A 24,969-nucleotide genomic window follows, 5' to 3' on the forward strand; every position below is an offset into this window, starting at 1 on the left:
CCTTCCTTCCTACCTTCCTTCCTACCTTCCTTCCTACCTTCCTTCCTACCTTCCTTCCTACCTTCCTTCCTACCTTCCTTCCTACCTTCCTTCCTACCTACTCTTGCCCCGGAAAGGGAAGGATGAAACATACAAAACATGTTACAACCTGAATCAAAAACAAAAGTGTGAAAAAAAGGGCCTTTTCAATGCATCGATCGGATGTCGTCCAATACGTGCTCGTGAATACAGAAATGTACATGTACAGGCATGAGGTGCCGGTGCCGGTGCCTATCCCGGCATGGTACATTTTCCATGTTGTGGAGTAGAATGTAGAATGGATCGTGTAGAATGTAGAACAGGCGCGCCCGAGGCCTATATAGATGACTAACTATCTTGGCGTCCTTTTTTCCCTCTCGTATAACGCGCGGGTGCTTAATTAATAGTTACCTGAAACCCGTCGGATCTCTACATATGAGAGAGTCTATTATATATATGTATATATATCGACATATATCGAGAATAATAACGGTAATACTATAATGTATACTTTCTTGAAGGTCGAAACTTATCTCATTCTAGTTTAACATAAAAGGGGTATGAGATTCTTAGTGAGAAGAAAAAAAAGTGTACAAGAGAGCTCTAGACAAAAAGCCTATAGACACCAGAGCGTCACGAAGCAAACCGGACTTCGCACTCTGCTTTATAAGCCTCCAACTGCTCCATCTTCACGTCCACAAACCTCTCCATCTCCGCTCTCATGCTCTCGTCTCCTAGCACATCATCATCATCATCGCCCTCCTTGTGAAGCGCAGCCCAATACACCGCATCGACATCAAAACTCTTCCTAATCCCATAGTCAAACCAGAACCTCCCCGTCGCCCAGGACTCACGCATGCGCTCAGAAAGCAGAGGAAGTGTACCATCTCGCTCGACCCCTTTTTCTTCGGACCCCTTCCTCTCCACCCGCTCCAACGCCCGCAAGAACTGCTCCAACCTAGGCCCATAACGCGCCATGAACTCTTCCATCGAGTGACGCTCAAGCCACATATCAGGCCCCAGCAGCAGCAGCCACCACGGCGGATCGTGCGCAAACTGCGCCGGCATAGCGTTTGTAAATTCCCAGTCCAGCACGGCGGTGATGCGCAGCGAGTCCGGGTCCGCGAGCATGTTCGTCGGCTGGAGGTCGTCGCAGAAGAGCTTGAACGGGCCGGCGTCGTGGGTGCAGTAGCGAGGGACGAGCTGCTTGAAGCGGTGGCGGGCGACGAAGCGTTTCTTGGCATCCTCGCGGTCGTCGGCGAGGTTGCGCTGCGTGCGGAGGTGGATGAGGTGTTCGTCGGCGAGGAAGTGGAGGAAGAATGAGGCGGTGGGGAAGGGGGCGGTGGGACGGCCGTCGTGGTCCGGGTAGGCTGAGACTACGGTCTTGAGCTCGTTCATGTTGTATGTTAGGGGCCGCTCGCGGGCGTGCCATGTGTTTGTAGCCGGACACTTTGATATTGCGCCGATGGCGGCGAAGTCGAGGCGGGAGAGCTGGAGCATGTATGCGGCGAGCTGCTCGTAGACGTAGTCGAGCTTTGCGTCGTCGACGGCGTCTGCGAGGATGACCTCGTCTTGTTCGGTGGCGGTGGGCTGCTTGAGGAGCGTTGCCAGCGAGACACCGTCGACGTAGTCCATGATTATAAAGGGGCCGAGCTGCTGCGGACTGTCGGCGAGCAAGCCCCAGCTCACCACCCGAGGCACAGGAATACTAGTCCTCTCGCTCAGGAATTGCAAGACCTGGACTTCATTCCGGACTTTCTCGTCCCGGATATCCGTGGCGGTGTGGCCTGGTTTCGGGAAGCGGATCACGGCTTTCGGTCCTGCTCCCTTTCCTTCGCCATCTTCTTCTCCGTCACTAAATCGCACAACGAGACTGAGATTGAACGAGCCCTTGAGATACCCGTCAAACACCCCCACAGCCCTGCCCGGTCGACGAGAGGCCACAAAAGCCACAATCTCCTGCTTTGCATCCAAGAGCTTTGACAACCACGCCTTGAATTCATCGTCCCCGTCTGTTTCCGCTAGCTCGTCGAATCCAGTCATCTCCTCTTCCCCTTCCCTACTTCAAGCCAGGGTCGGGTGCGGGGCAGAATATATATGTGTATATATATATAAATTATAATAAGGTAAAGAAGCAACAGAGGAACGGAATTGCCATCTAGCTAGCATATAATAGCAAGTGAAGAACAGGGGGGAGGGGAGAATGGACGTATGTATGTACACGAGAGAGTTTAGCGCCAGTCTTGAGGTGCCAGCCCTTTTCCATATGTGGCATAGTTGGAAGCGTATGCATGCATGCATGCAAGCTGCAGGTGCTGGCAGAGCATGGAAAGGCGGTGGTTCGTTTCGTTGTTACTTTATTCTCGCCAAGGTCGATCGGATCATCCCATAGCTATTATACTGTGCCTCATCGATACATCACCCATCATCGTCGTCTCTAAGCCCCAGTCTAGAGTCAGCATTCTATCCCATATATCTACTGTACCTACTGCCAAGTACACTTGGCCGCAACCACCCTTCCTAATATACTCCAAGACATAGTATTCGACGAATGGTATACTCCTTATTATTATCATCATCATATATATATAATATCCCAATTTAGCGAGGCGCAAGTACCTTCTCTTCTTCTAACCTAGTACTTTATATATAACGAGTAGCTATACATACTATTAATATATAAATCTTACGCCTAGTCCTCGATATATCATATCTAAAGCTAATTAGTATAGAAGTCTAATTACATTGCATTTAGTAACATGTATACTCACGTACATTCGGCGATCTATCGTGGATTGGCTGTTCATCGTAATACGTGTGCGGCACTGGTTACATGTGCTTGGTTATATCTACCTAGCTATGGAAGCTTGGCTATACGGATGAAGTCCAACCAAGTCCACTACAATGTATCTTCACAGCCTTCTTGCGGTGCTTCTATCCTTCATTACCTCCACCAACACATACCTTTTCTATCTACTACTTCGCCTCTCTACCATACTCACTCTTGAATACTATATAACCCACGAGCAGCTTAATATTACTCCTAGGCTTATCGCCGGACAGACGAAGAAAGAGAGTATACAAGATACGGAAAGAAAATCCAAAGGAAATTACTAATACGTTGTTGGTTAGTATAAAAGACTACTCGACAAAGGAATTATTAAGACGTTAGTAAGAGAGAGAGAGGTAGATAGCATAGTTAGTATAAGAAAGAAACGAGATATAACATAGGACCGAGTAAGATAACCAAGAGCGCTAGATAGCTATAAGACCTACTACGACTAGCAAAGACTCTCTGAATTCATAGTAAATAGAGAAAGACATAAGCTTCTAAAGTATTATTAACATTCGCTCTTTTAGCACGTATCTTTTTTCTAGATAGTAACCTTCTCTATATAAGAAAAGCTATTATCTGAATCTAGGACCTAGACCTTTGAACGTAAATATGTAGTCTCTAACTATATTACATGTACCAAGACCTCTAGATACTCTTTCCTACCCTACTCTATACAACGTATTACGTATTTATAAGATATATTAGTCCGCTCTTCTCTCTATCCCGACCTTATAACGATTATATCTATGTGTATTGTCTCTACTTGTATCCTCTTATATACATTTCTTTCTTCAAATACACCTTTGTCACATACGAGTCTCATCTCAAGTAAAAGGTAGTACTTACCATTATAATGATTTCCAGCTCCCATGAAAGCACATCTATACCAATTCACCCCTTGCAAAAAGACAATATTTACATCATCCACAGCTCCTCAACCCCCCAACTCCTCCCCTACAACCATCCCGATGCCCATCCCACAACCAAACCAAACCCTCTCATCCAAACGCCTCCAAAACCCTACAATAAAACCCAATCTTCCCCGGATCCAAGTACAGCTTCACCGCGCCCGCCAGCCCCTGCGCCCGCCCATCTGCCAGCGTAGACGAGAATCTACCATCCAATCCTTCATCTTGCTCTGCCTGCCTCACAAACTGCAAGTACTCCCCTTGCTCCGCCCACTGCTCCCGAATCTCCGGCACAAGCGGCTCACCCCCCTCGCCATAATTCCACGGCGCGTCCATAGCCACCGGCGTCGTAGCCAGAAACATCGGGTACTGCACCACCTCCCACGGCACCGTGCATGCGTCTTGCCAGTCAATGAATGACAGAACATTACACGCGCTGTCGACGATGATGTTGCTGTGGAAGAGGTCCGGGTGGTAGAGTGGGAATGGTCCGTCTTGGAGGGGCAGGGAGCGGGCTAGGGCGCGGAGCTTGGCCGGGAAGTCTGCGATGGAGAATTGCAGTTCGGTTTTGTATTTGGGGGGTAGCATGGCGTCGAGGTGGCGGCCTGACACGGGGAATTTCGCGGCGCGGGCCCATGCTTCCAGATAGTCTGCCGCTGTCGAGAACGGTCCTCCGATTCCGGGAATAGCCTCAACAGTGTACGATGTAGATCCGTCGTCGTCGTCAACATGTTGCGTGATCCTCCCTATTTTGGGAAATCTGATTGAAGCAACTCTCGTCTGGGGCTCAAAATCAGTGTTTCTTCCTCTTTTTTTGGGAAAACCATAAATACAGGCTCCGTTACGCGCTCCACAAAACCTTACCTGAACACAAGCAACCTGCCGATAAAACCCGGTTTTATAACAAGCCGGGATCTCCCCTTTATGCAGTGCCCATCCACCAAACGCATCCATTGCAGTATCGCCCGGGATGTATTCCATGAGGATGAAAGCCGCGCCCACGGCGTTCTTGTCAGGACTCTCCTCATACGCATATACTTCCGGGACTGGGACTTTCCTGCTCCGGAGAATCGACAGCGTGGGGACTTCGTGGCGAAGTGTTTGGCCTGATTCCTCGCTGCTGGAAGGTTGCATAAGAATGCGGGCGATCCAGATGGTGCTGTCGTTGAATTGGAGTGCCCTGACGAGGTGGGAGCCCCCCTTGTTATATTGGGGGAGTAGCGTGCAGGTCAAGGGTGATGTTGTGCCTTTTTTGCATTGTGCTTGTTTGATTGCAACGGCATATTCCTGAAGCGCGGACCAATTGATTCCGGGTGGAGAGTCGTCTTCATGGTCCTCTACTCCTCCTCGCCAGTTCAACTCATGAGGTGCTTTATGTAGAGAAGAAGCCATGGAGGAGGGTGGAATTGAATGAACGAATGAGAAGCGGACATAGTGTAACAGGACAGGTACCTACTGTAAGTCAGCGATGCTTATTAATCATAGTAGATTATAATCAAAACCATCTATTAATATCTATTTTATTATTTTTCAAAGTTATACGCTTTATACTCTCTAATGGTTCAGCCAGCCAACGTCAACAAATCACATCTTCACCACATGCAATGCAAACATCGATGCTCAAGCCAATTCAAGTCAAGTCAAGTCAAGCCACAGCCTCCTTGTATATCAAGCAAGACAAAGCCCCGCTCTTTTAAAAGACTAAAACCAGACTAATCTATCCGATATTTTTTCTTTTATTCTTCATCTCTAAAAAATATCCTCCAGCCCGCTCCACTCCTTCGTCCCCTTCGCAACCGCATCCCGCTCCTTCCAGTACTCGTGGTTGAACTGCCAAAACTCCTCCCCAGTCGCCTCATCCGTGGCCTTGTGGAACCAGCGCGGCACAAACTCCTCGCCATTCGCCTCTCGCTCGCGTCTCTTTGCGCGCTGCTTCTCCTCGACGCGATTCTTCTCGCTCGCCGCAAAGTCGTACTCGCCGTCCTCCATCGCGCGCTGGTCCGGCCGGAGCCGGGTGTCCGTCGGCGCAAGCACAGGCCGGAGCTTGTCGTTGATCTCGTTGAGCGTGACGCCGAAAGGCGTGAGGTTGAACGGGATGCCCTTTGGACGGGCATGGCATTCCCAGATGAGGACTGCTTGGTTGGTCTTTGCGTTTGCGCCCACGGCCGCGTCTTCGAAGCCGGGCGTGAGTCGAGCGTAGATCTTGTCGTTCCAGTGACCGCCCACAGACCACCTTGTCTGACCGTTTCCGTCAAGCACTTTGCCATTAACCTGGTATGCCGAGCTGGCTTTCCAGCCGCGGGGCTTGAATTCGAGCGTGCACACTTCACCCGTCGCGTGGTTCTTGACCTCCATGACGCCGTAGTTGTCGACTGTAGGATTTCCCGTGATTATCCCAATGACAGACGACGTGACCTTCTTCCATGTGTAGAGTTCTGAGCCGCCAGACGTGGGGCGTAGGCGCAGAAACCATGTCCCGAGCGGATTGATGTCAAATGATTTACCGTAAAACTTCGACTTGACCGCAGATTCACCCTGCATGTCATGTTAGCTTCCTTTTCAAATCGAGTGCGGCATTCCACTCACGTAGTAGTCCCATTTCGGAGCCTCTGCATACGCCGCTCCGATGGGCGGATGGTGGCTGACTTGTTCAATGAAGAACCGATAGCCCTTGTCCGGTCGGGCGTACTCGTACGTCTCACCAAGTAAAGGATTGAAAGGTTTAGCCACGCGTCCAATCGTAGAAGCGTACTCACTGGCTGCAAAGGCAGCCACGTATACCATACGCTCTGTTGAGTCCATTCGATCGGCAGCCTGGTCAAGAAGATCGGTATATTCCATATCCTCTGCTACACGCTGAAGCAGTGAAGTAGGTTCGTTGAACGATACAGGCAGCGTCATCTTAGTCATGTCTTTACCAATCATGGACTTCAAGATCCCCTATTTTTCGTCAATTACGACCGCAGTCAGAACAAGTGGCACACATACCCAGAGCGAGATCTTCGGTCGATCATCTGCATCCATCTTCAATCTCTTCCGAGGCCCATCTTCATACCCGGCAAATGCAGTCGAGATTTCCGCCGCTTTATCTCCCAAAGTCATATCTGTGGATGGTGCCGTCTCGAACTCCTTCAGACCAGGGCTCGTGACAGGCATTTCTTCAATCACTTCTACTTCACCAGCACCGACAGCATCGAAAAACTCCTCATCGTCCTCCGAGTCTGAGTCGATAATCGCTGGGTCTACGAGAGTAGTCTTTCGGCGAGGCAAGGTGAGCTCAGGCTCTGCAGACTTCGCGCCCGGTGCTCCGGCGTCAGGCTGGGCATCTTCAGCACCAGCCGCACCAGCCGCATTGTCCATGCCTCCCAGAGCTTCTCTTAGAGCCCGCTTAGTCTGTCGGCGCTTCTCTTCGGACTCGCCAATGCGCTCCTCGAGCTGTTCTTGTTCCTTGGCGACCTGCGCCATACTCTCCTCCCACATTCGTCGAACGTTGGCCTCACGGTCTAATCGGTATTGCCAATAAGCGTCACGGTCCCGTGAGATTCTAAGCAAGTCACCAAGAAGCGCCTTCAAAGTCCCAACGGCGGCTTCATATGAACTGAGAGCTTGTGTGGCGACGGCGTCTGCCAGCTGTAGTGAAGGATTCCTCTCTCGCTCCATGTGAAGGGCGTGCGACACTTGTGCAAGAAGCTCGAGCTGTAATTTTGCGGACTGAGCGGTCGTGTTAAAAGCATCCTTATTCGCGGGCTGAGGCTCGTGACTACTGGCATCGTCAAAGTATTCGTCTTCATCGTCTGGGTCCTCGTCAACTGTGTTGGTGCCTGCATGGCTCACCAGCTTGCCCAGCTCTGACATGCTAGGAGCATAAGCACTGCCCTCTTCCTCGTGCGCTTCGCTAACAGTTCTCGATATACTTGCTGTTGGTCCGAGGGCACTACTGGGATGGAGATGTCCACCAGCCTTGGAGCTTGTAATACTGGCCGCGTCCGTGTCTTTTGCTTGCTTCCTTTCACTGGTAGAGTGCCTTGTTGACTCAAAATCAGTCTTCTGTCGACGCTCATCCTCTTTAGCTTCATCCTTGCTCCACTGAATGGCGTTGTTCAACGACCAGAACCATCGCTTCGCTTCGACTTCGTGGTTCGCTTTGAGGTGGTATTTGACTGATGATTTGCCCTGTATTTCAAAGAGTTGTTTGTCCTTGGGATCCATATAGAGCTTGGCTATCCTCATGTTGATAGCGCCACGGCACGCCGATCCAGCATCCTCTGATCGAAGTGTTAGTTGCACTCCGTCACACATCTGTGCATATTCACATACCTTGTCGTTTGTAGTAGCTCAATACACCATCTTCCAAGACGAACCACCTGAGCTTGTAACCACTCGTGTAGTTGGTCCACTTCTTCAGATATCCCTTCATTTCGCGCGCTTCCTTGCTACCAAGGGTACCGTCAGCACCTGGCTGGGATGCTGCACCACCGAGAATGGTCTTCTCTTGGATGCCGCGTTGCGCCGCGGCCGCTGCGGGCGATTTCTTCAACAACGCTTTCGTCTTATCATCCTTTGTGACATCTTGGGGCAACTTCCCTTTCCGGTCTCTGCGGAATGGATCGGCTCCATTGAGCAAAAGTAGTTGAATCAGAGTGGCATCTTTACCACGAGCGCCTTGGTGCAACAATGTGCCGCCGCTTTCCAGTGTCGTATGATCCGTAGCAAGATCTGGCTGATTGACATCGAGCACACTCTTGACTTTCGCATCCACCAGCACTCTCTTCAGCTCGTCGTAATTCTTCTTAACGACCAGCTCATGGATATGTGTGATGCATTCTTGGATGAAGTCGAAACGCTTCTCCTGGAGCAGTTGGTGCACGTCTGCACCACGTGCAACGTCCAAGGGAGTCTGTCCGTTGAAGTTGGTAACCGAGTCATTGATCTCTTCGTCCCGAGCAAGGAGCATCTTGACCACCGGGAAGCGACCGAGACTTGCAGCAATATGAAGCGGCGTGTTTCCGTCGCGGTCCCGCGAGTTAATATCCAGGCCATTGCCTTCTCCAGCAGTGATGTTTGACAGCACAAACTCTACGACACGTAGATCGGCGCATTGTACGGCCAAGTGTAATATCGAAGTACCTTCGAGCCCACCAGACTGATCCCTCACAGCTTTTGAAATTGCAGCAGTATCCCCATTCCGCAGTGCTTCGAAGACCCTAAACATCTTCACAGACTGTTCGATCGTTGCGCTCTTGCCAGGCCGTGAAGGAGCCGAGGTTGGCTGCGGTACCGGAGACACGCCTTCTGGTGACATGGTTGCGGACAAATGCACTCTTCCTTTCATCGACGGTTGTCTTGTGTGCTGCGTGCCTGGTCGCGTTGATGGTTGCTGCGAATAGAGAGACGGAGATGTTGTAGATTGTGTAGGAGCGGTAGAGGATTCACCGTCGTGTGCCGCGGCTTCGTTGCGTGAGGATACACGGGAGAGTAGCGACTTGACGCTACTAGATTTTGAGCGCTTATGACTATAGAGTGCACTTGGTTAGCATGGACATGGATATGACTAGGACAATCGGGGGGTACAGTGCATATCAATGACACCACAATGATGGTACAAGTCGACAACCACAATCTGAAGGGCGTGAACAGTTGTCAATGTTGCGTACCTTTCTATCTTGTCCATGTTGCTATTACGAAGAGAGCCCCTGTGTCTATGTACAGCGGAGCATCTAGATGCAGAACGGCGACAGTTTAAGAAGGAATTACAAGCGACAATAAAGGTATTGGATCAGCAAAAGAATTCTTTGTACACAGTCAAGGATGACAATGAGAGGGGAGAGTATGAAAGGGGAGGGGGGGGAGACAAAGAAGCAGGGAGATTGGAGGAAACAGAGAGAGTGGGGTGCTGCAGTTTGATGAGACGTCAGTCCGCGTTGTGACGTGCGGCGATTAGTGCCTGACTGGGCTGGCCTGGCTGAGGGTCAGGCCTAAATCCCGGCTGACCTCACAGTGAATAATAGTGCGCTTTCATCGCACAATGCTTTTGCATTCAGCTCTACGTCGAGGTCTATCATGCGCTGTTAAACTAAATACCGATTCTGCCAGCTCGACAAGAAGCCTCGTATCCACACGCATTGTAGAAAATCGCAGCTTTTGTGCTTGCTTGTTGATTGTGCACCCCGATCCTCAACTTGGCCCAATGCCCAATGATAGACAGACCAGCTTTCTTTTGACCCCTTTACCAATCACTAAGCGCGACCCGAGTACTCAGGCTTATATGTCTTGACGCCGCCAGCCTTCATGAGCTCTCGCAGCGCCATTGTCGCATATGTGCTCGATCCAAGCTTCATCCTGATGATGACTGCAATCTTCTTCGTGAGCTCATCATCGCCTGCCTTGGGCAAGTTCTGTCGGTCGTTGGCGGTTGTCAGGTTCCTCTCCCTGAATAACCTGTCAAGGTCTGTCTCGACCAACTGCTCATCGACACTGCTGTAGCTTTTCACCTCTCCGGTCATGCCATCTCCAACTTTGCCGAGGAGCTTCCTGTACCCGCCGCTCAAGCTTACTTCCTTCCAACCTCTACGCATATCATGTGGATTGAGCCCTCCACCGCGTTCGCTGGCCATGAATTCCTTGTAAAACTCGCCAATAGCGTTGGCGGGATACTCCACGTCCCAGCCCGGCAGGCTTAGCACCACATCAAATATGCTGTACTGTCCACTTTCGGCCTCTTCCTTGTTCAGAGCTCTGGCACGTTCATGTACATCGTCCAAACCTGTGGCTCGATCTTCCGCCGCAGGTAACACTACCTCTTCTCCTGCTTGGTCGAAGTCTTCGATCGGTGCAATTGGCTCAGAGTCCTTCTCCTTGTCCTTATGCTCGTGCACAAGGACCAAGTCGCCCTCGACGACACGGCCGCCATACAACTCCCAGCGCTTTGATGCTACCACGTTCCAGACTAGAGACTGATATGCGTGGACGTACATCAAACGCAGCGGGCGTGATATGGTCTGTAATGCACCCTGGAGATCGTTCTCATGTCCTCGCGCAGCCAGATGGCGGATGACGGCCGCCTCAGCAGAGAACTTACGGGGAAGTATGCCTAGAGCTTCATAACCCTTTCCAGTAGTCCGCCATATATTGATGGCCAGTGCGCGGTCGAGGTCATCTGTTGCGACTGGTGTGGATGATTGATTCCTTCGGTCGATATCAAGGAGGGCCGGATCGAAATCCAGGATCTTGTCGACCGCACCACGGAAATCTTCTTGTAGCATTTTGACCCCGATCTCGTCCGTTGTTGCAGCAAACGTGCCAAATCGCTGGAGACCATAGTAGTTCAGGAAGCCGTTGCGGTTCAGGTTCGCCACAGCTGTCTTGATGATATCCTCCGCCACCTTGGCTTTCTCATCGTGAGGCAGATCTGCAGCACCAGAGAACGAGCAGTCTCGCAGTGTGATGACAAACTCATTGCCTGTGAGGTCGCCAAGGTCGAGTCCATTGGGCTGATATTCGAAATCTCCTATCTTTGCTTGCCTCAGGAGCTTCCCGTGTTTACTCAGTTGGTCTGCATAAGCTCTTCGTACGCAAACTCTCTGAACCGTGACTCCTCTCCTGTCCTTCGTGCCGGCGAATTGAAAGCTCTTGGCCGGTACTTTCATCTGACTCGCCAAGTATGCTATTGACTCCATCGTGTCTTTGTTCTCCTTGTACAATGTGAAGTGCAGGTATTCTCCTCCAAGCTCTGCCCATCCAAGTTTGCCCCGTGGTTTCTCAGGGCGACCATCGCTGCGCGAATTCCCACCTCGACCTCCCCTTCCACCTCTATTGCCCCTACCTCCTCTACCGCCCCTACCTCCATGAAAAGTGTCGTTGCCACGCTGGCTAGGAGGCATGGCTTTGACTACCATGCTGCCATCGTTCTCTGTCAGACTTTCAAGCCGACCGGAGAAGATGTCGCGGATAGCTTGATGAGCTCTGGTACGTTGCGCCTTATCAGCAAGCTTTCCGACTTTGACTTGTGAGAAATCGCGTGCTTTCCAGTCGGGATGTTTGAGCACGCTGTTGTTAAGCTTCAGGATTCCAGCAGTTCGATCGCCGAAAAGATCATTCAGGATGAGAATGTTGTCTGCAGAAATTTGTTTGGAATCATGAACTACCGAAGCTTCGTCAGGCTTTTCGTCGTTCGTTCCTTGCTCGTGCTTAGCATCAGTATCGCCATTGCTGTCTGGTCCTTCATTCGAGCCATTTGTAGCAACAGCTTCATCTGTAGCTTGCGTTTCCTCTAGAACCTCAGACTCTTTCGTCTCAGCCTGCTTCAACTCCTCAGCTGCCTTAGCTTCCTGTTCCTGCTTCTTCGCCTCTTGCCTCTTTTTCTCTTCAATTTCGAGCAGGTGCCGTTCCCTCTGCGCAGACTCCTCTCTGACCTTCTCAGCCATCAAACCCTCGATACGGTCGCGAAGCTTCTCATCTCCGAGACTCGTCAAATGGCAGACCTCTCCATCGGGCAGAATCTCATTGACCAAGAAATCCGTATAACGCTGCTTGAGCACACCTTCGAATCCCCGGGTATCTGGTACAACATACTGGGTAATCCCAACACGGCTTTCCTTCGAGACAATGGCGGCAGTAGTATGCGTAGTGACAAGTCGCTGCTCCGAGGCCTTCTCTAGCTGAGCACGGTTCGAGACTTGTGATTCAGCAGTTGGTTGAGGTGCATTATCTTGGGTGTCGAGCACGAGACGAGGCTCCGGGCCGTCCAATTGAGCCGTATCTTTTGTGGCTACAGCTGGAGGAGCGTTGTCGAGCTCCATAGCGTCAGGTTGCGATGGATGAAGGGAAGGTGCAGAGGGAGAAAGGCGAGCTCGCTTTGAGGGAGGACCGTGATCTTCGCGGGGCGACGATGACATCATATATGGAAGTCGCGCGCACAAACAGAAGCTGCACGGTCAGACTCTGGATGTGGGTGAATTGAGGTTGTGTTGTGAATCAAGCCCTGCGCTATGAAATCTCCAAACTAGGCAAGAGTTCTGCGGAGCTCGGGCGGGGCAGTTTTTCGCGGTGCAAGTCGCGTAAACATGCACAAATGGCATGGATTGTCACTTAGTGGGCTAGGTATTCTACGCGGCGCTCCAACTATCCTGCTATCATTCAAGTAATGTTTGCGAATATCATCTAAGTATACAACGTCGTCTAGTCTATCTACATGGAGATCATCATAGTTCGTCCACAACATGCTGTTTCTCTGCCTCTTGGCCTTTCACGGCTTCATCCACTATCTTCTGGATCTTCTCTGCCGATGGAGGCTCACCATTCTGATCAACATTGAGTTCAATGACTGGTGGAGTTGCTTGTTCAGCATCGGAAGACGTCGATGTCGATGTCGGTTTCTTGGTTTTCGATTTAGATTTCGACTTCGATTTCGACTTCTTGGCTTTCTCCTGCTGCTGTTGATCCCGGATCTTCTTCTGCAAGATGCTCATAGTAGCCTCAGTCAACTCTTTGGCCTTGCCCTCGACATCTCTGACTGAGAAAGCGGCGTCTTCATGGGAAGCCAGCTTGTCCTGTGCTGCCATTTTCTCAGCAAGCCAACTCTCAACAGATTCGTACGCTTTCTCGATGACACCCAGATCATCCTCGGTGTATGCCAGACCCATGTCCATCTTCGAGGGCTTGGTCTTGGGTGTCTCGTCCTCATCGAGCTCAGCCAGAGGATCAGCGCTAGGCGTGCCAACCACTGCTTCTTCCGCAGCCGAGGCTGCTGATGCTGCGGCCTCCGCGATACTGTTTCTTATCGCGTCAATCATGGACTTAGTTTGCCGAAGTGACTCCTCCATAGTCTTGATAATTTCAGGCCGCTTAACAGATTCGTCTCGTCGTTTGATTATCGGATCAACAACATCGGTCAGACTCTTCATTTTCTCCTTCAAGATCTCTTTGGTAGCATCAGAGCCCTCGCCGTATAGCCAGTCACTGATATCAGAGAGTGAGCTCGATAGCTTGTCCCGAACTTCTGCGGTAGACGCAGCGATGAAGCTTTCGTCCTCAAGTAGGTCGCGAGTGCGGTAGGTATATGCTTCGAGTGAATTTTGCAATTCCGCTCGATCCCGACGACCTTTGTCAGATTTGTCAAATGCGGAGAGCCTGCGTACGTTAGGTTGCTTTCATAACACTCTAAAGGCATATGTTACCTGTCTTTCATAGCAGAAAATTCGGGTTTTGTGAACTTTTCATAGCCTTGCGCCGTGGTCGTCACCGCGATGCCGGAGGAAACACGTTTCTTCTTTGGCTCTTTCACTTTGCTGTCGACTTTAGTGTCAGCAGAAGGGGCTGGCTCTTCAGCTGAAGACGATGCAGACACGTTTTCGGCCGGTGCTTCCTCGCCTTCTTTGAGCGGTTCCTGGTCACCCTTCTTCGAACCGAAGCCTAAGAAGTCCTTCACGCCACCGAGAACTCCACCCTTATCAGTGTCCTCAACTTCACAGCTTACCGAGCCCTTTAGAATCTCCGGAAGATTGTCCACGGGATTGATACGAACCAACCACTTGGTCTCGATCTCCTCGCGGTCGCAGCCATCCTCAACTAGCTTAGACACCGTTGCTGTCATGTTCTCCGTACGGCCCTGAACAACCGGAGACCGAACCGTCTGATCAGTGGCGGTCGGAATCTCTTGCCAAAGAGTAAATTCGAATTCGTCCGTCGTTTTGAACGGAATTTCCTTTACAATTCCAGTCGGGGAGGTGGGAGTGAACAGTTTCTGAACTCGATCCTTGAGGTTCCAAATGTACTGTACACCGGAGGCGTAGCCATTCGTATCAGAGTCGCGAATTTCCTTAACTCTGAAGCTGGGGCTCAGGCCAGCCGCTTTGAACGCAGCGCCAAAAACGGCAGCTTCATCAGCGTTGACATTGCTTCTCAATTTAGACTTATCATCGGCAATGCTTTCAAGACGCTTTTGAACAAAAGGTGTCCGCACCGCTCCTCCATGCAGAATGACGGAGTCCAAGTCAGACCACTTTAGTTCTGCTTGCGCTAAAGCTTGAGTGATTGGACCATCAACTCTCGCAGCGAATTCAGTCGTCATTGCCTCATATTGCGTTCTAGACAATTTGTAGCGGAAGTCGACGTCCTCATAGAGGCTTTCGAAGGAGGCACTCGTGTCAGAGTTGGCGCTCAGAATCTGGCGTGACTTCTCAGATTGAGCCCACAACTTCGCCATTGTTCTACCATGCTTCTTGATGTCTTCTGTGGTTGCACTAAGAGCCTTGCCTCCTGGGCTTTCTTTGAACTTGGTGACCATATCATCGAGAATGACAGCGTTGAGGGCATCACCACCAAGTGTCCGGTCCCAGCCCGATCCTAGTACTGCCACCTCTTGAACGGTTTTGTTGAACCTTCCGATATCCTTGACAGTCTTGCCTTGGAAGCGAAGAACTGTCGCACTAGTCGAGCCAGCCCCCATGTCGAAGACCAGATGATATTCAGGCTTGTTGTCGTCTTTCGTGATGTCTGGGAATGTTCGCGTTGTCGCATAATTCATGCCGACGGCCAGACCATCCGTTATGAGCCCAATAACTTTGAAGCCTGCCAGGTTGGCAGCAGTCTCCAAGGCACGCTTCTCATCGGCCGTGAAGAAAGGGGGAATAGTGAAAACAACTTCGGAAACGTCTGTGCCTTTTCCGGCCATAGTCTTCGCATTATCTCTGATATTCTGAAGCTCCATGGCCAAAAGTTCCTCCACAGAGAAGGCCTGTCCATCATCACCAAAGCTCTTACTTTTGAATGCTATGGTCTGACGACCGTCTCTTTCCACTAGCTGAAGCGCTGGATGAAGCTTTTGGTAGTCATCTACAACCGATTGGTCTTGTAGCGGCTTGCCTAGGAGAGGCTTCAGATTGGGGTAGACATCGCCAGAAAAGCGCGCGGCCAATGCAAGAGCATCACCACCATACGCTCGTTCCGGATACACGACGCCTTGGCCAGTAGACTTGGAGGGCTTGAACGCGATTGCGGAGGCTTCTTTCCTTTTCGAGTCCTTCGTGAGGACAATCTCGAGGGGTATTCCGGGTTTGACTATAGCTGCCTTGATGTATTCAGTACCGAAATCAATACCTAGGACAGCAGAAGCAGCTGAGGCGGTGCTGGCGAAGAAGAACAGAAGCCCTACTAAAAGGGTACATGTCGATGGTAGGCCGCGCCGCCGCCCTGGAGGGGCCATTACGTGTGTTTACGCGGAGGTTGCGGAGATCTCGGAGGTGTAGAGAAAGCTTGGATGAGCTTCACAGATGAGAGAATTGTCCCAGCGAAGAATTGAGGGTAGGAGTGGGGGAGATGATGCTTCTTATGGGACTGGGTGCAAGCTATGGGCCATCTGATGTAGGTGGGCAGAGGGGAGCGCCAAAGTTGTAGTTGTTCGGTCGTCAGGCCACGCTGGCTTCATCACTTTCTTTGAGGACACTTTACACGCCAAGAACCCACGCCCGAAGCTTAGGCCAAATATTATTAGATACATGTATGTCACAGTAGCGGGATTAGCAAGTATCTATACAATCTATAGCTTTCTTATTGTCGAATTTCATGCAGATATCCCTATAGACTGCCACTGCTGCCCTTTGAAGCAGTATTACCCATGGCGCTACTATTCGGACCCTTGATCTGTAGCGCAGCTATCCACACAAGAAAGTACTGTCCACCTGTCCTAGACGGCGTTACATGCTCACAAGGAAAATCCATTCTATCACTGCCCAGGATATTGCCGCATTCACTACTAGATACCGCGGTTAAACTCCACCATACCATCCTTCCCACCGCTGCCCCAAAACTCGCTTTCCAGACTCTTGGCTGATATCGCTTGCCTTTGAGGAAATGCGGCCAGAGCCAAGGGTAGTGCAAATATAGATGTTGCAAATATTAACCCTACCCCATAATGTCAGCGACCTTTCCAAATGGCAATAGGAATGACTTACCAATATTGACTGGCAACACAAGCCTCGGTCTCTGCTTGAGCCAATCCCTTTGTTGGAGCCTAACTAGAATCAAAGGAGGCAGGACCATGATAGGCGTCGAGTTGAAGACTCTGCTCGCTGCAGTTTCCGCCACGGCGATGGTCGCAGCCTTCTTACTTTTCCCGAGTGATTTGACAGTCTCGTTGTTCTCCTCCAGCTTCTGTTTCTCCTCGTCGCTAAGAACGGGAAACACGTCGATGCCTGTACGAATTTCTTCGCCTCTCATGAGGAAGACATTGAGGGCACCCGCGCTGGCTACGGCCGCAAATGGTACTAGTCGCCCAAGAGTCACTCTGGCTGCCGGCGACAATTTTTTGAGCCGTGGGACTAGCGAATTCAATCCTAGAGCCACACTGCATGATGCTCCTACGGCTAGAAAATATGATTTGACCATGGTCGAGGTGGACAGGGGTGTCGACTTATTCGCATTTGCGCTGTTGATGGCAACGTTCAGAGACTGATTAGTTATCTGCCACCCTAATATACCAGCAGTCTAAGAAGAGAGAGTTAGAACTGGGTAAAAGACGCATCGCTCAGAGTTAAACCTACCCCCATTCCAGGCGTGAGCATGCCTGCAGTGACTACCAAGTTTGAGAGAACAAAACAGGACATGCGAAACGGTAGAAAGACTGGCTGGCCAGTATCTATAGGGGTCAGAATCGTGTTTACTGAGGCCATATGAACACCATACCCGGGTGTAGTGTAGAGTCTATTATCTTCTTTGCTTGCCATAGATCCTGGTTCATCTCCCGTATCTGGCCAGTTTTGTATGCGGAAACGAGGTTTTTAGCATGTTGAAGACCGTGTGCTGATGTAAAGAGCGTCCTGCCATACATCTGTTAGCCAAATGGATCTCAGAGCGACCAAAAAGGAATCAAGGAGTATCAGCAATGGTACTCACCACACGTTGTGTGTAGAGCATAACCAGCGCGAAGCAACCTCACCTAGGGTCTGAGATATCCGCAGAATGCCTCACGCGACCCCAGTACGTGCTGAGATCATACTGGGACGCTGGAAGCTCGCGGCTACCTGGGAGAGATGCCGACATGAATAGCGACTCTCAATTGAGCTTTTAGAGAGATGTTCTTGGAATGCGACAAGAGAACCTAGCGGTGAAGCTCTTTACAGCAGCCGGAGCTGTGTGCTTAGCGCGCCGGCTCCCGATATCGGAAAAGTGGGGCATGGAAATGCGACAACGACGTTTTTAATTCGTGGTCCAAGACTACTCCTATGAGATTTGTTCACGGTTGCGACATGACATTAAACACTTGGATATTTGTTGAATGGAGTATGACATCCAATGCCCGCTGTTCATAGCAGTTTAGTAGCACATTCATTGCGCTACCGATGACATCATGTGGTCTTAATTCTGTCTCTGTACAGTATGAGGTAACAGGGTTTCATATAGGAACATATGTGACGATGAGCCAGCAATTCACCTCCGCTTGAGGTCAAACGTCAGTATCGCGTGTTTCTTAGGAGTTCGCTAAGACCTCCAAAGGTGTCCGGGATAAAAGAACCGTAGTTTCATGGATTGACCCCGCACTACACATCCATGAACTCCTCAACTATCACCACCCTGAACTCAAGTCTGTTCATCACGATACTCAAAGTCATACTGAGTAACCTAAGTAACAAACATATCAATAATGCCACAGAAGCTCAAGCTAGCCACGGCTCAATGCTATACCAGGTCCGATACCACGGAAACGCTTGCAGATCTTGAGAAAACTACGCAGACGGCAGCACAGTCTGGAGTTGATTTGATACTATTTCCCGAGGCATATCTAGGAGGCTATCCACGGACCTGTAGCTTTGGAGCGTCAGTCGGTGCACGCGATCCTAATGGCCGTGAGCAGTTTCTGCAATACTTTCACTCGGCCGTTGATCTCGGCGACACGCCATTGGGAGCTGGCGAAGACTGGGTCCTACGAAAGCTTCCGCTAGCAAAAGGCTCAAAGTTCAGAGGAGATGGGACCAGAGAAGAGCTGGAAAAAATCGCGAAGAGGACAGGAGTGTTCGTCGTCACCGGCCTGGTGGAAAAAGCGGCTGGGAGCCTTTACTGCGCCGTTGTTTACGTTTGTCCACGCGAAGGAGTATTGGGGAAAAGAAGAAAGGTGATGCCGACTGGTACTGAACGATTAATATGGGCACAGGGTAGCCCCAGCACTCTGAAAGCTGTCACTACAGTCATCCATGGCGTAAAGCTTACCCTAGCAGCTGCAATATGCTGGGAGAACTACATGCCCCTCCTCAGGCAAAGTCTTTATTCGCAAAATGTCAATCTCTATCTTGCACCAACTGCAGACGCTCGGGATAGTTGGCTATCGCTGATGCGAACTGTTGGATGTGAATCTAGAGCCTTTGTTTTGAGCTCGAATCAATGTGTACGTCGCAGGCACTTGCCTTCCTGGGTTACAGGGGAGAGCAATGAAAAGGAAGACGGCAAGCATATCGAGTCGACTTCTATTCAAGGTTCACAGCCACGCATTCGTCGTAAATCTATGATCACAGCTGAGGGCAGCCATGAGGTCTGCTGGCCGGTTCCAGAGGAGCCAACAGAGTCAGCCGATGGAGAGAGTTGGTCTACTATAGGTGCCAAATCTGCTGCGGCCGCAAACGATAGCGCAACAGGTTCCCGACAGCGCCGCAAGTCATTTATCTCTGAAACGCAAGAACGGCATGAGATTTGCTGGCCAGTCCCTGATGGTACCAGCATACCTTCCGCAACGTTCACAGGCGAGTCCTCTGATGGTGATGACTTCGTTTCAAGGGGCGGTTCCTGCATCATATCTCCTCTTGGTGAAGTGCTCGCTGGACCACAATGGGAAGTTGAGGATGCCGGTCTGCTTATCGTCGAGGCGGATTTCGAAGATTGTGAAAGGGGCCGCCTTGATCTGGATGTAGCGGGACACTACTCACGCAATGATGCCTTCAAGTTACACGTCGAGGGGTTGGACTTGAACCCACCACCGTAAGAAACAGCACGACAATTTCCCTTGTTCTACTCTTTCAAACAGTGTTCACAGCATCCCATTCGCTAAATTATAGCGGGAGTTCCCGTGCACCTTCGTACTGTTTACCAAAAGCTTCGCTGTTCTATCAAAGGACACCCTGTCGTTATCAATAGAAACTCTTTTTGCCACCTTATTTTACAGTGATGACATCGGGTCCCTTGTTTCAGTCTTTCGAAATCTCATTTCCATGCTGTCTTGAAATTTGCCAACCCCAATCAGAATTTCGTCTGCAGACATCTCAACGAACTACTAGGCAAAATAGTACTTCTTCCATCAGTCATAAACTTTTCTTTGACTTTCTATCTCACTTATATGATATGGAGCGCCCACCCCGAGCCAAGCGCCAGCCTGTACGACTTATTGAGCAGATTGATCTGACTGCTACCGGCGTGGTTGCAGGACTGAACCCCAAGCAGATGTCAAATGATCAAACCAAGACCAAGCATGTGACTTCCAAGTCTAAAAAGGCGCCTGATTCTTTCCAGATGGCAAAAAAGCCAACCCAAGCGGCTGCTGCAACGAAGCAGGCTACTGATGCACGATCTAGAACCAAGGCACATGAGAAGAAGAGTCATGTCAACCCTCATTCGCCAATGTACAGAGCTGTATCTTCTCTTGAAAAACGGACTGGACCAGAGACTGCACTACTCCAGAGTAGAGAGTCTGCTCGTAAAGATAAGTTGGAGAACCGGCCAATTCTTCCAAGAAGCCAACAAATTTAGTACCAAGGACGCTCAAACAGTATTCTTCCTCATCTCGCATCCTTAATCCCCACAGCCAAAACATCGAGGAGGTGCCCGCACCCAATACCAGCACCAAATCTAAGTTGGGGAAAAGACCAAGAGTAAATTTCTTGTCAGACACTGATGACGAAGATGATGAAGCCTTGGACGGACTCGCACAAGCCATAGCAAAGAAAACAAAGACTTCACATGCCAATCCCCTGGTTCCACGCTCCAAAGCTATGTCAACTTATAAGGGTACTGGAGTCAAGAAGAACAGCGTCCACAAAGGGGACAAATCACTCAAACACGCCAGAGCAGAACGGACTGTACCAAAATCTGGACCTCGTTCTACCCACTGTGGCTCCACTACAGACGTCTCCTCGCCAGGGTACATCCGTGAATCGCACAACCCTCCACCAGACAACAAACTTGACGAATACACTCGACTCTCACGCGGTCACAGCCCAGACACTAATGTGTCTACCTCCTCTGATGATACCAGAAATCAGAGGCGATTGTCCGCACCGACCATTCACGCGTTGAACAAGAAATCCCACAGCCGTGTTATCAGCACCACATCCAACATACCTGAATCCCAGTTATGCAAGTCACCCACAGTTCAAGATGCCCAGGCCGATCTCGTCAGAAGCGAATTCCGCAGCTACCTCGACGGACGACCAGCAGGCCGGACCATGGAGAGCTACATGAGATCGATGGTCCGCAGGCACTTATTCGACCGCATCTATGAGATAATCGAGGATATCGTGCGTGAACATCTACATGACCGGATTGAGAAGATCATCGACGAAGAGCAGTTGATACCGAAGATGGTGAAAGAGTATGAGGCTCAGATTGGACGACAGCAGCGTGAGAAGGATGAAGAGGAAGCGAAGATTAAGAAGGCGGACAGATCAAGGGAGAAGTTTGATCAGGCGGCGGGTTTGAAGGCTCAGTCGGAGGCCCAGAAGCCAAAGAGAAAAGTCAAGCCGAACTTCGCAAAGGGAAGGGGCATTAAGACAGCCCCTGTTCCGGAGACGAAGAGGGCTCAAAGAGATGCAACGGTGCCGAAGAAGGCGCCGAGCAGGTTCTGGACGTATGAACTGAGGGTAGACTAGATGTCGGAGGACTACGAGTGGGATGTTGGTGTAAGATAATCGGAAATAAGAGTATGCAGGATAGGGAGAAAATACTTGAAGAGACCAAATATTCAATATGGGTGTTCTCAAAGCATGTGATGCGAATTGCAGGGCTCTGTTATGACGAGAATTTCAACATCGTAGCATGGATAATGTAAGTGCAAGACGCTTCGGATATTACAATTCTTCTTCCTTTAGTTCGTGATCAACATTGTACCAAGACCACTATTTAGCAGTTCCTACGTCGAGAGGATGCCTGTATATGTATACAAACCCTAGCAACAGATGGTTTCACCTCCTTACCTTGACATAATATTAGAAGCAAACTGCTTTTTCATCATACCGTATCCTTTGTCCAAGCAGGATCTTAGACCTACTTTGCCAGTTCATGAGTTCCTCTGCAAAAAAGTGACAACAATGTCTACCATAAACGTAGTTTTTGAGGGCTACATCGTCACTTAGAGTCAATTCCTCGCATACGCAGTAGAGAATAACCAAGTTTCCACAGCCTCAGCAAGTGCAATTTCCGCTGTCCGGCCTCTCGATACTCAGTTCTGTACTGCCCTGGCGCCTCATCTCGTTATATCAATCCCAACTACTCCTGAACCAACCCTTTCCAAGTCTTCCACAATGTTCTTCCATCTGGCAGTTACGCAGTTTCCAGCCCTTTCGAAAACCAAAAATGTTATTACCAAATGCTAGTCCGCTACTTCGCCATATCATCAATATTTTCACATAGCCAACTACGAAATTCTGATGCCATCACGAACTCATCCATCGCGGATCTATACGATATGACAAATGATGTTTTCTCTGCTCTTAGTAAGATTGGCTGGTGTATGCTGACGGAGGTCTCGGGATTGAATAAGCTTCGTGCAGATCTGCCAAGACAAAGCTTACTGGTTCTCTACGCAAACCAGCTTCAGCTCCAGGGTCCCACATGAATGCACGGGAGCTGGTCCCGATTACGGGTCTAACTCCTGATTGTACGGATCTGCATCGTAAGGCTGGTGGGGCCTTGCGCGGCCTTGGTAGTCTCAAGCTATATATCAAGGGTTGAGGGATGAAGGGAGAGGGTAAAGTTTGAAGGAGAGAAGGCCTCAAGCGGTCGTGCAGGGCCAAAAGCTCCTGGTAATACGACACGTCCAATTAAACACCCAAGGAGCAGTTCCACAACTCCCCGAGACGACGGCACGCGACCAGCATTCTTGACGTCGGTGGATACCCCACGGCCGGATCCGCTGGGGGCCCTGGGGCCGCGCACACGGCAGGCTTATCTCGGACTAACACGACTCGACACATATCACTGTCCCGTTATAGCTGATGTCCGGGGTCCATTTGATACCCGGTTTTCTCCTCGAGGTTTTCAAAAACGCTTGCTGGCTCTCTTGCGGGACGGCGTCTGTTCCTTGGCCACCGTTCATCCCTCGACGATCTCCGACTAGGACAACGTCCATCAATTCATTCACCGTTCACTGACTGGACATAGAAGGTCGTGAGTATCGTCACAGCCGGGGCTCACTATGGCCACGAATGCTGCTCATGATGATGAGACGCTGGCGCAGCTCGGGCATAAAGCTGAGTTGAAGCGTTCATTCTCGCCGTTGGCTATGCTGGGACTTGCGTTTGCCATTCTGAACAGCTGGACTGCGCTGAGTGCATCGCTGAGCTTGGCATTGCCCAGTGGAGGGAGTACAAGTGTGATATGGGGACTGGTTACAGCGGGCATATGTAATCTATGTCTGGCGGCGAGTCTGGCAGAGTTCTTGAGCGCGTATCCTACTGCGGGAGGACAGTATGTGAATTTTGTTTTGCCTATAATCATGCTGCTATAAAGTGCAGTTTGAAGGATTGAGAGTGGAAAACGTGTGTACGTAAAGCTAATGTCATTACAGATACCACTGGGTTGCTGTGATATCCTGGAAGAAATGGGTGCCACTCCTCTCTTGGATTACTGGCTGGATCAATGTCTCTGGCTGGATCGCTCTCGTTGCATCCGGCGGGCTTCTAGGTTCCCAACTCATCATAGGAATCATCTCGCTCTACTCTCCATCCTACGAGCCTCAACGGTGGCATCAGTTCCTGATATACATCGGCTACAACATCGCTGCGTTCCTCATCAACGCCTTTGCAAACTCCTCCCTCCCCTACGTCAACAAAGCAGCCATAACCTGGTCCATCACCGGCTTCGTCGTCATCTGCATCACCGTCCTCTCCACCGCATCCCCAAACTTCTCCTCCGGCGCCTTCGTCTACCGCCTCTTCATCAACGAAACAGGCTGGCCCGACGGCATCGCCTGGCTCCTCGGCCTCCTCCAAGGCGGCCTCGGCCTCACAGGCTTCGACGCCGTCGCCCACATGATCGAGGAGATCCCAAACCCCTCCACCGAAGGCCCCAAGATCATGATCGCCTGCGTCGCCATCGGCCTCTTCACCGGCTTCATCTTCCTCAGCGTCCTCCTCTTCGTCGCCGGCGCCGACGCCCACACAATCATCTCCTCTGCCGCCGGTCCTCTCGGCCAGATCCTCTTCAACGCTACCCGCAGCAGACCCGCCACCGTGTGTCTGCTCATGTTCCCCTTGATCTGCCTGCTCTTCGCCACGACAAGCATCATGACTACAAGCAGCCGCATGACATACGCCTTTGCCCGCGACCGCGGCCTGCCCGCCAGCCGCGTCTTCGCGCGCGTGCACCCGGTGCTCGGACTGCCCCTGAACGCCCTCATCCTGACCACCGCCCTCGTCGTCGTGTTCGGCTGCATCTTCCTCGGCAGCAACAGCGCGTTCAACGCCATCATCAGCGCCAGCGTCGTCGCGCTCGGCGTCAGCTACGCCATCCCCATAGCCATCAACTGTCTGCGCGGCCGCGCCATGCTGCCCCAGCGCAAATTCGTGTTGCCGGCGTGGTTTGCGTGGTTTGCGAATCTGGTGAGTCTTGCTGTTTCTTACCCGTTTTGTTTTTGTCTTTTGGCCTTTTGCCCCTTTTATTAGGTAGGTGTGTTGCTCTGCTGATAACGGCCGCAGCTGGGCATCTCGTATGTACTCCTCACGACCGTGCTCTTCCTCTTTCCGCCCGAGCTCCCTGTCGACGCAAGCAGCATGAACTACTGCGTCGTGGCGTTTGGCATTGTGCTCATCATCAGTACTGTGCAGTGGTTCGTGGATGGTCGCAAGAACTACACTGGCCCGCGCATGGACGACGGGATCGAGGTGTTGGAGGCGGTGGCGAGTCAGCCGGCAACCATGGGAACTTCAGGGAACGGGAGACTAGATGCAGAGGACAGTCTTGGGAAGGAGAGCGCAGAGACGGCGTAGTGGGTGGTGTGCGTTGGAGAAAGGC

General features: G+C 50.9%; 9 protein-coding genes across 9 annotated transcripts; 3 read left to right on the forward strand and 6 right to left on the reverse strand.

Moving 5' to 3' along the window:
- Positions 1-533: 533 nt before the first annotated feature.
- Positions 534-2,242, reverse strand: EJ05DRAFT_477386 (phosphotransferase enzyme family protein-like protein). Its single transcript, XM_033744238.1, has one exon. The coding sequence runs from the start codon at positions 2,059-2,061 to the stop codon at positions 652-654; it is 1,410 nt and encodes a 469-aa protein (XP_033599620.1). The 5' UTR covers positions 2,062-2,242; the 3' UTR covers positions 534-651.
- Positions 2,243-3,560: 1,318 nt separating this feature from the next.
- EJ05DRAFT_477387 (uncharacterized protein) lies at positions 3,561-5,181 on the reverse strand. Its single transcript, XM_033744239.1, has 2 exons — positions 4,627-5,181; positions 3,561-4,542 (listed from the first exon to the last, which is right to left on the reverse strand). Exons 1-2 carry the CDS (start codon positions 5,152-5,154, stop codon positions 3,853-3,855), a joined length of 1,218 nt encoding a protein of 405 aa, XP_033599621.1. The 5' UTR covers positions 5,155-5,181; the 3' UTR covers positions 3,561-3,852.
- Positions 5,182-5,511: 330 nt separating this feature from the next.
- On the reverse strand, positions 5,512-9,064 carry EJ05DRAFT_501700 (uncharacterized protein; the record flags this gene model as incomplete). Its single annotated transcript, XM_033747146.1, has 4 exons — positions 5,512-6,297; positions 6,349-6,702; positions 6,751-8,027; positions 8,080-9,064. The coding sequence occupies 4 exons, from the start codon at positions 9,062-9,064 to the stop codon at positions 5,512-5,514; spliced, it is 3,402 nt and encodes a 1,133-aa protein (XP_033599622.1).
- Positions 9,065-9,770: 706 nt separating this feature from the next.
- Positions 9,771-12,723, reverse strand: EJ05DRAFT_477390 (tRNA pseudouridine synthase D). The gene has a single exon (XM_033744240.1). It carries the CDS (start codon positions 12,657-12,659, stop codon positions 9,999-10,001), a length of 2,661 nt encoding a protein of 886 aa, XP_033599623.1. The 5' UTR covers positions 12,660-12,723; the 3' UTR covers positions 9,771-9,998.
- Positions 12,724-12,866: 143 nt separating this feature from the next.
- EJ05DRAFT_454168 (actin-like ATPase domain-containing protein) lies at positions 12,867-16,157 on the reverse strand. The gene is made up of 2 exons (XM_033742441.1): positions 13,938-16,157; positions 12,867-13,890 (listed from the first exon to the last, which is right to left on the reverse strand). The coding sequence occupies exons 1-2, from the start codon at positions 15,962-15,964 to the stop codon at positions 12,963-12,965; spliced, it is 2,955 nt and encodes a 984-aa protein (XP_033599624.1). The 5' UTR covers positions 15,965-16,157; the 3' UTR covers positions 12,867-12,962.
- Positions 16,158-16,280: 123 nt separating this feature from the next.
- EJ05DRAFT_454172 (Tricarboxylate/iron carrier) lies at positions 16,281-17,857 on the reverse strand. The gene is made up of 5 exons (XM_033742442.1): positions 17,696-17,857; positions 17,443-17,576; positions 17,301-17,395; positions 16,713-17,244; positions 16,281-16,662 (listed from the first exon to the last, which is right to left on the reverse strand). The coding sequence occupies exons 1-5, from the start codon at positions 17,797-17,799 to the stop codon at positions 16,514-16,516; spliced, it is 1,014 nt and encodes a 337-aa protein (XP_033599625.1). The 5' UTR covers positions 17,800-17,857; the 3' UTR covers positions 16,281-16,513.
- Positions 17,858-17,922: 65 nt separating this feature from the next.
- Positions 17,923-19,820, forward strand: EJ05DRAFT_57912 (nitrilase). Its single transcript, XM_033749775.1, has one exon. The coding sequence runs from the start codon at positions 18,401-18,403 to the stop codon at positions 19,727-19,729; it is 1,329 nt and encodes a 442-aa protein (XP_033599626.1). The 5' UTR covers positions 17,923-18,400; the 3' UTR covers positions 19,730-19,820.
- EJ05DRAFT_57963 (uncharacterized protein) lies at positions 19,821-21,725 on the forward strand. Its single transcript, XM_033749776.1, has 2 exons — positions 19,821-20,443; positions 20,494-21,725. Exons 1-2 carry the CDS (start codon positions 19,912-19,914, stop codon positions 21,606-21,608), a joined length of 1,647 nt encoding a protein of 548 aa, XP_033599627.1. The 5' UTR covers positions 19,821-19,911; the 3' UTR covers positions 21,609-21,725.
- A 1,214-nt stretch (positions 21,726-22,939) lies between these two features.
- Positions 22,940-24,944, forward strand: EJ05DRAFT_466487 (amino acid permease; the record flags this gene model as incomplete). Its single annotated transcript, XM_033742810.1, has 3 exons — positions 22,940-23,424; positions 23,525-24,557; positions 24,654-24,944. Exons 1-3 carry the CDS (start codon positions 23,153-23,155, stop codon positions 24,942-24,944), a joined length of 1,596 nt encoding a protein of 531 aa, XP_033599628.1. The 5' UTR covers positions 22,940-23,152.
- Between the last annotated feature and the right edge of the window lie 25 nt (positions 24,945-24,969).

The sequence above is a fragment of the Pseudovirgaria hyperparasitica genome (genome assembly GCF_010093815.1).
Source record: "Pseudovirgaria hyperparasitica strain CBS 121739 unplaced genomic scaffold EJ05scaffold_10, whole genome shotgun sequence".
Taxonomy (NCBI): domain Eukaryota; kingdom Fungi; phylum Ascomycota; class Dothideomycetes; order Acrospermales; family Acrospermaceae; genus Pseudovirgaria; species Pseudovirgaria hyperparasitica.

Excerpts from the sequence above, each read along its gene's own strand:
- EJ05DRAFT_477386 (XM_033744238.1), bottom strand. The coding sequence starts at position 2,061 with ATGACTGGATTCGACGAGCTAGCGGAAACAGACGGGGACGATGAATTC.
- EJ05DRAFT_477387 (XM_033744239.1), bottom strand. The coding sequence starts at position 5,154 with ATGGCTTCTTCTCTACATAAAGCACCTCATGAGTTGAACTGGCGAGGA. Across the intron at positions 4,543-4,626 it reads GGCAGGTTGCTTGTGTTCAG|ACGAGAGTTGCTTCAATCAG; the intron begins GTAAGGTTTTGT and ends TTTGAGCCCCAG.
- EJ05DRAFT_477390 (XM_033744240.1), bottom strand. The coding sequence starts at position 12,659 with ATGATGTCATCGTCGCCCCGCGAAGATCACGGTCCTCCCTCAAAGCGA.
- EJ05DRAFT_454168 (XM_033742441.1), bottom strand. The coding sequence starts at position 15,964 with ATGGCCCCTCCAGGGCGGCGGCGCGGCCTACCATCGACATGTACCCTT. Across the intron at positions 13,891-13,937 it reads TTTTCTGCTATGAAAGACAG|GCTCTCCGCATTTGACAAAT; the intron begins GTAACATATGCC and ends TAACGTACGCAG.
- EJ05DRAFT_454172 (XM_033742442.1), bottom strand. The coding sequence starts at position 17,799 with ATGTCGGCATCTCTCCCAGGTAGCCGCGAGCTTCCAGCGTCCCAGTAT. Across the intron at positions 17,577-17,695 it reads GCGGATATCTCAGACCCTAG|GACGCTCTTTACATCAGCAC; the intron begins GTGAGGTTGCTT and ends GATGTATGGCAG. Across the intron at positions 17,396-17,442 it reads AGACTCTACACTACACCCGG|ATACTGGCCAGCCAGTCTTT; the intron begins GTATGGTGTTCA and ends TGACCCCTATAG.
- EJ05DRAFT_57912 (XM_033749775.1), top strand. The coding sequence starts at position 18,401 with ATGCCACAGAAGCTCAAGCTAGCCACGGCTCAATGCTATACCAGGTCC.
- EJ05DRAFT_57963 (XM_033749776.1), top strand. The coding sequence starts at position 19,912 with ATGACATCGGGTCCCTTGTTTCAGTCTTTCGAAATCTCATTTCCATGC. Across the intron at positions 20,444-20,493 it reads TAGAGAGTCTGCTCGTAAAG|CAAGGACGCTCAAACAGTAT; the intron begins ATAAGTTGGAGA and ends CAAATTTAGTAC.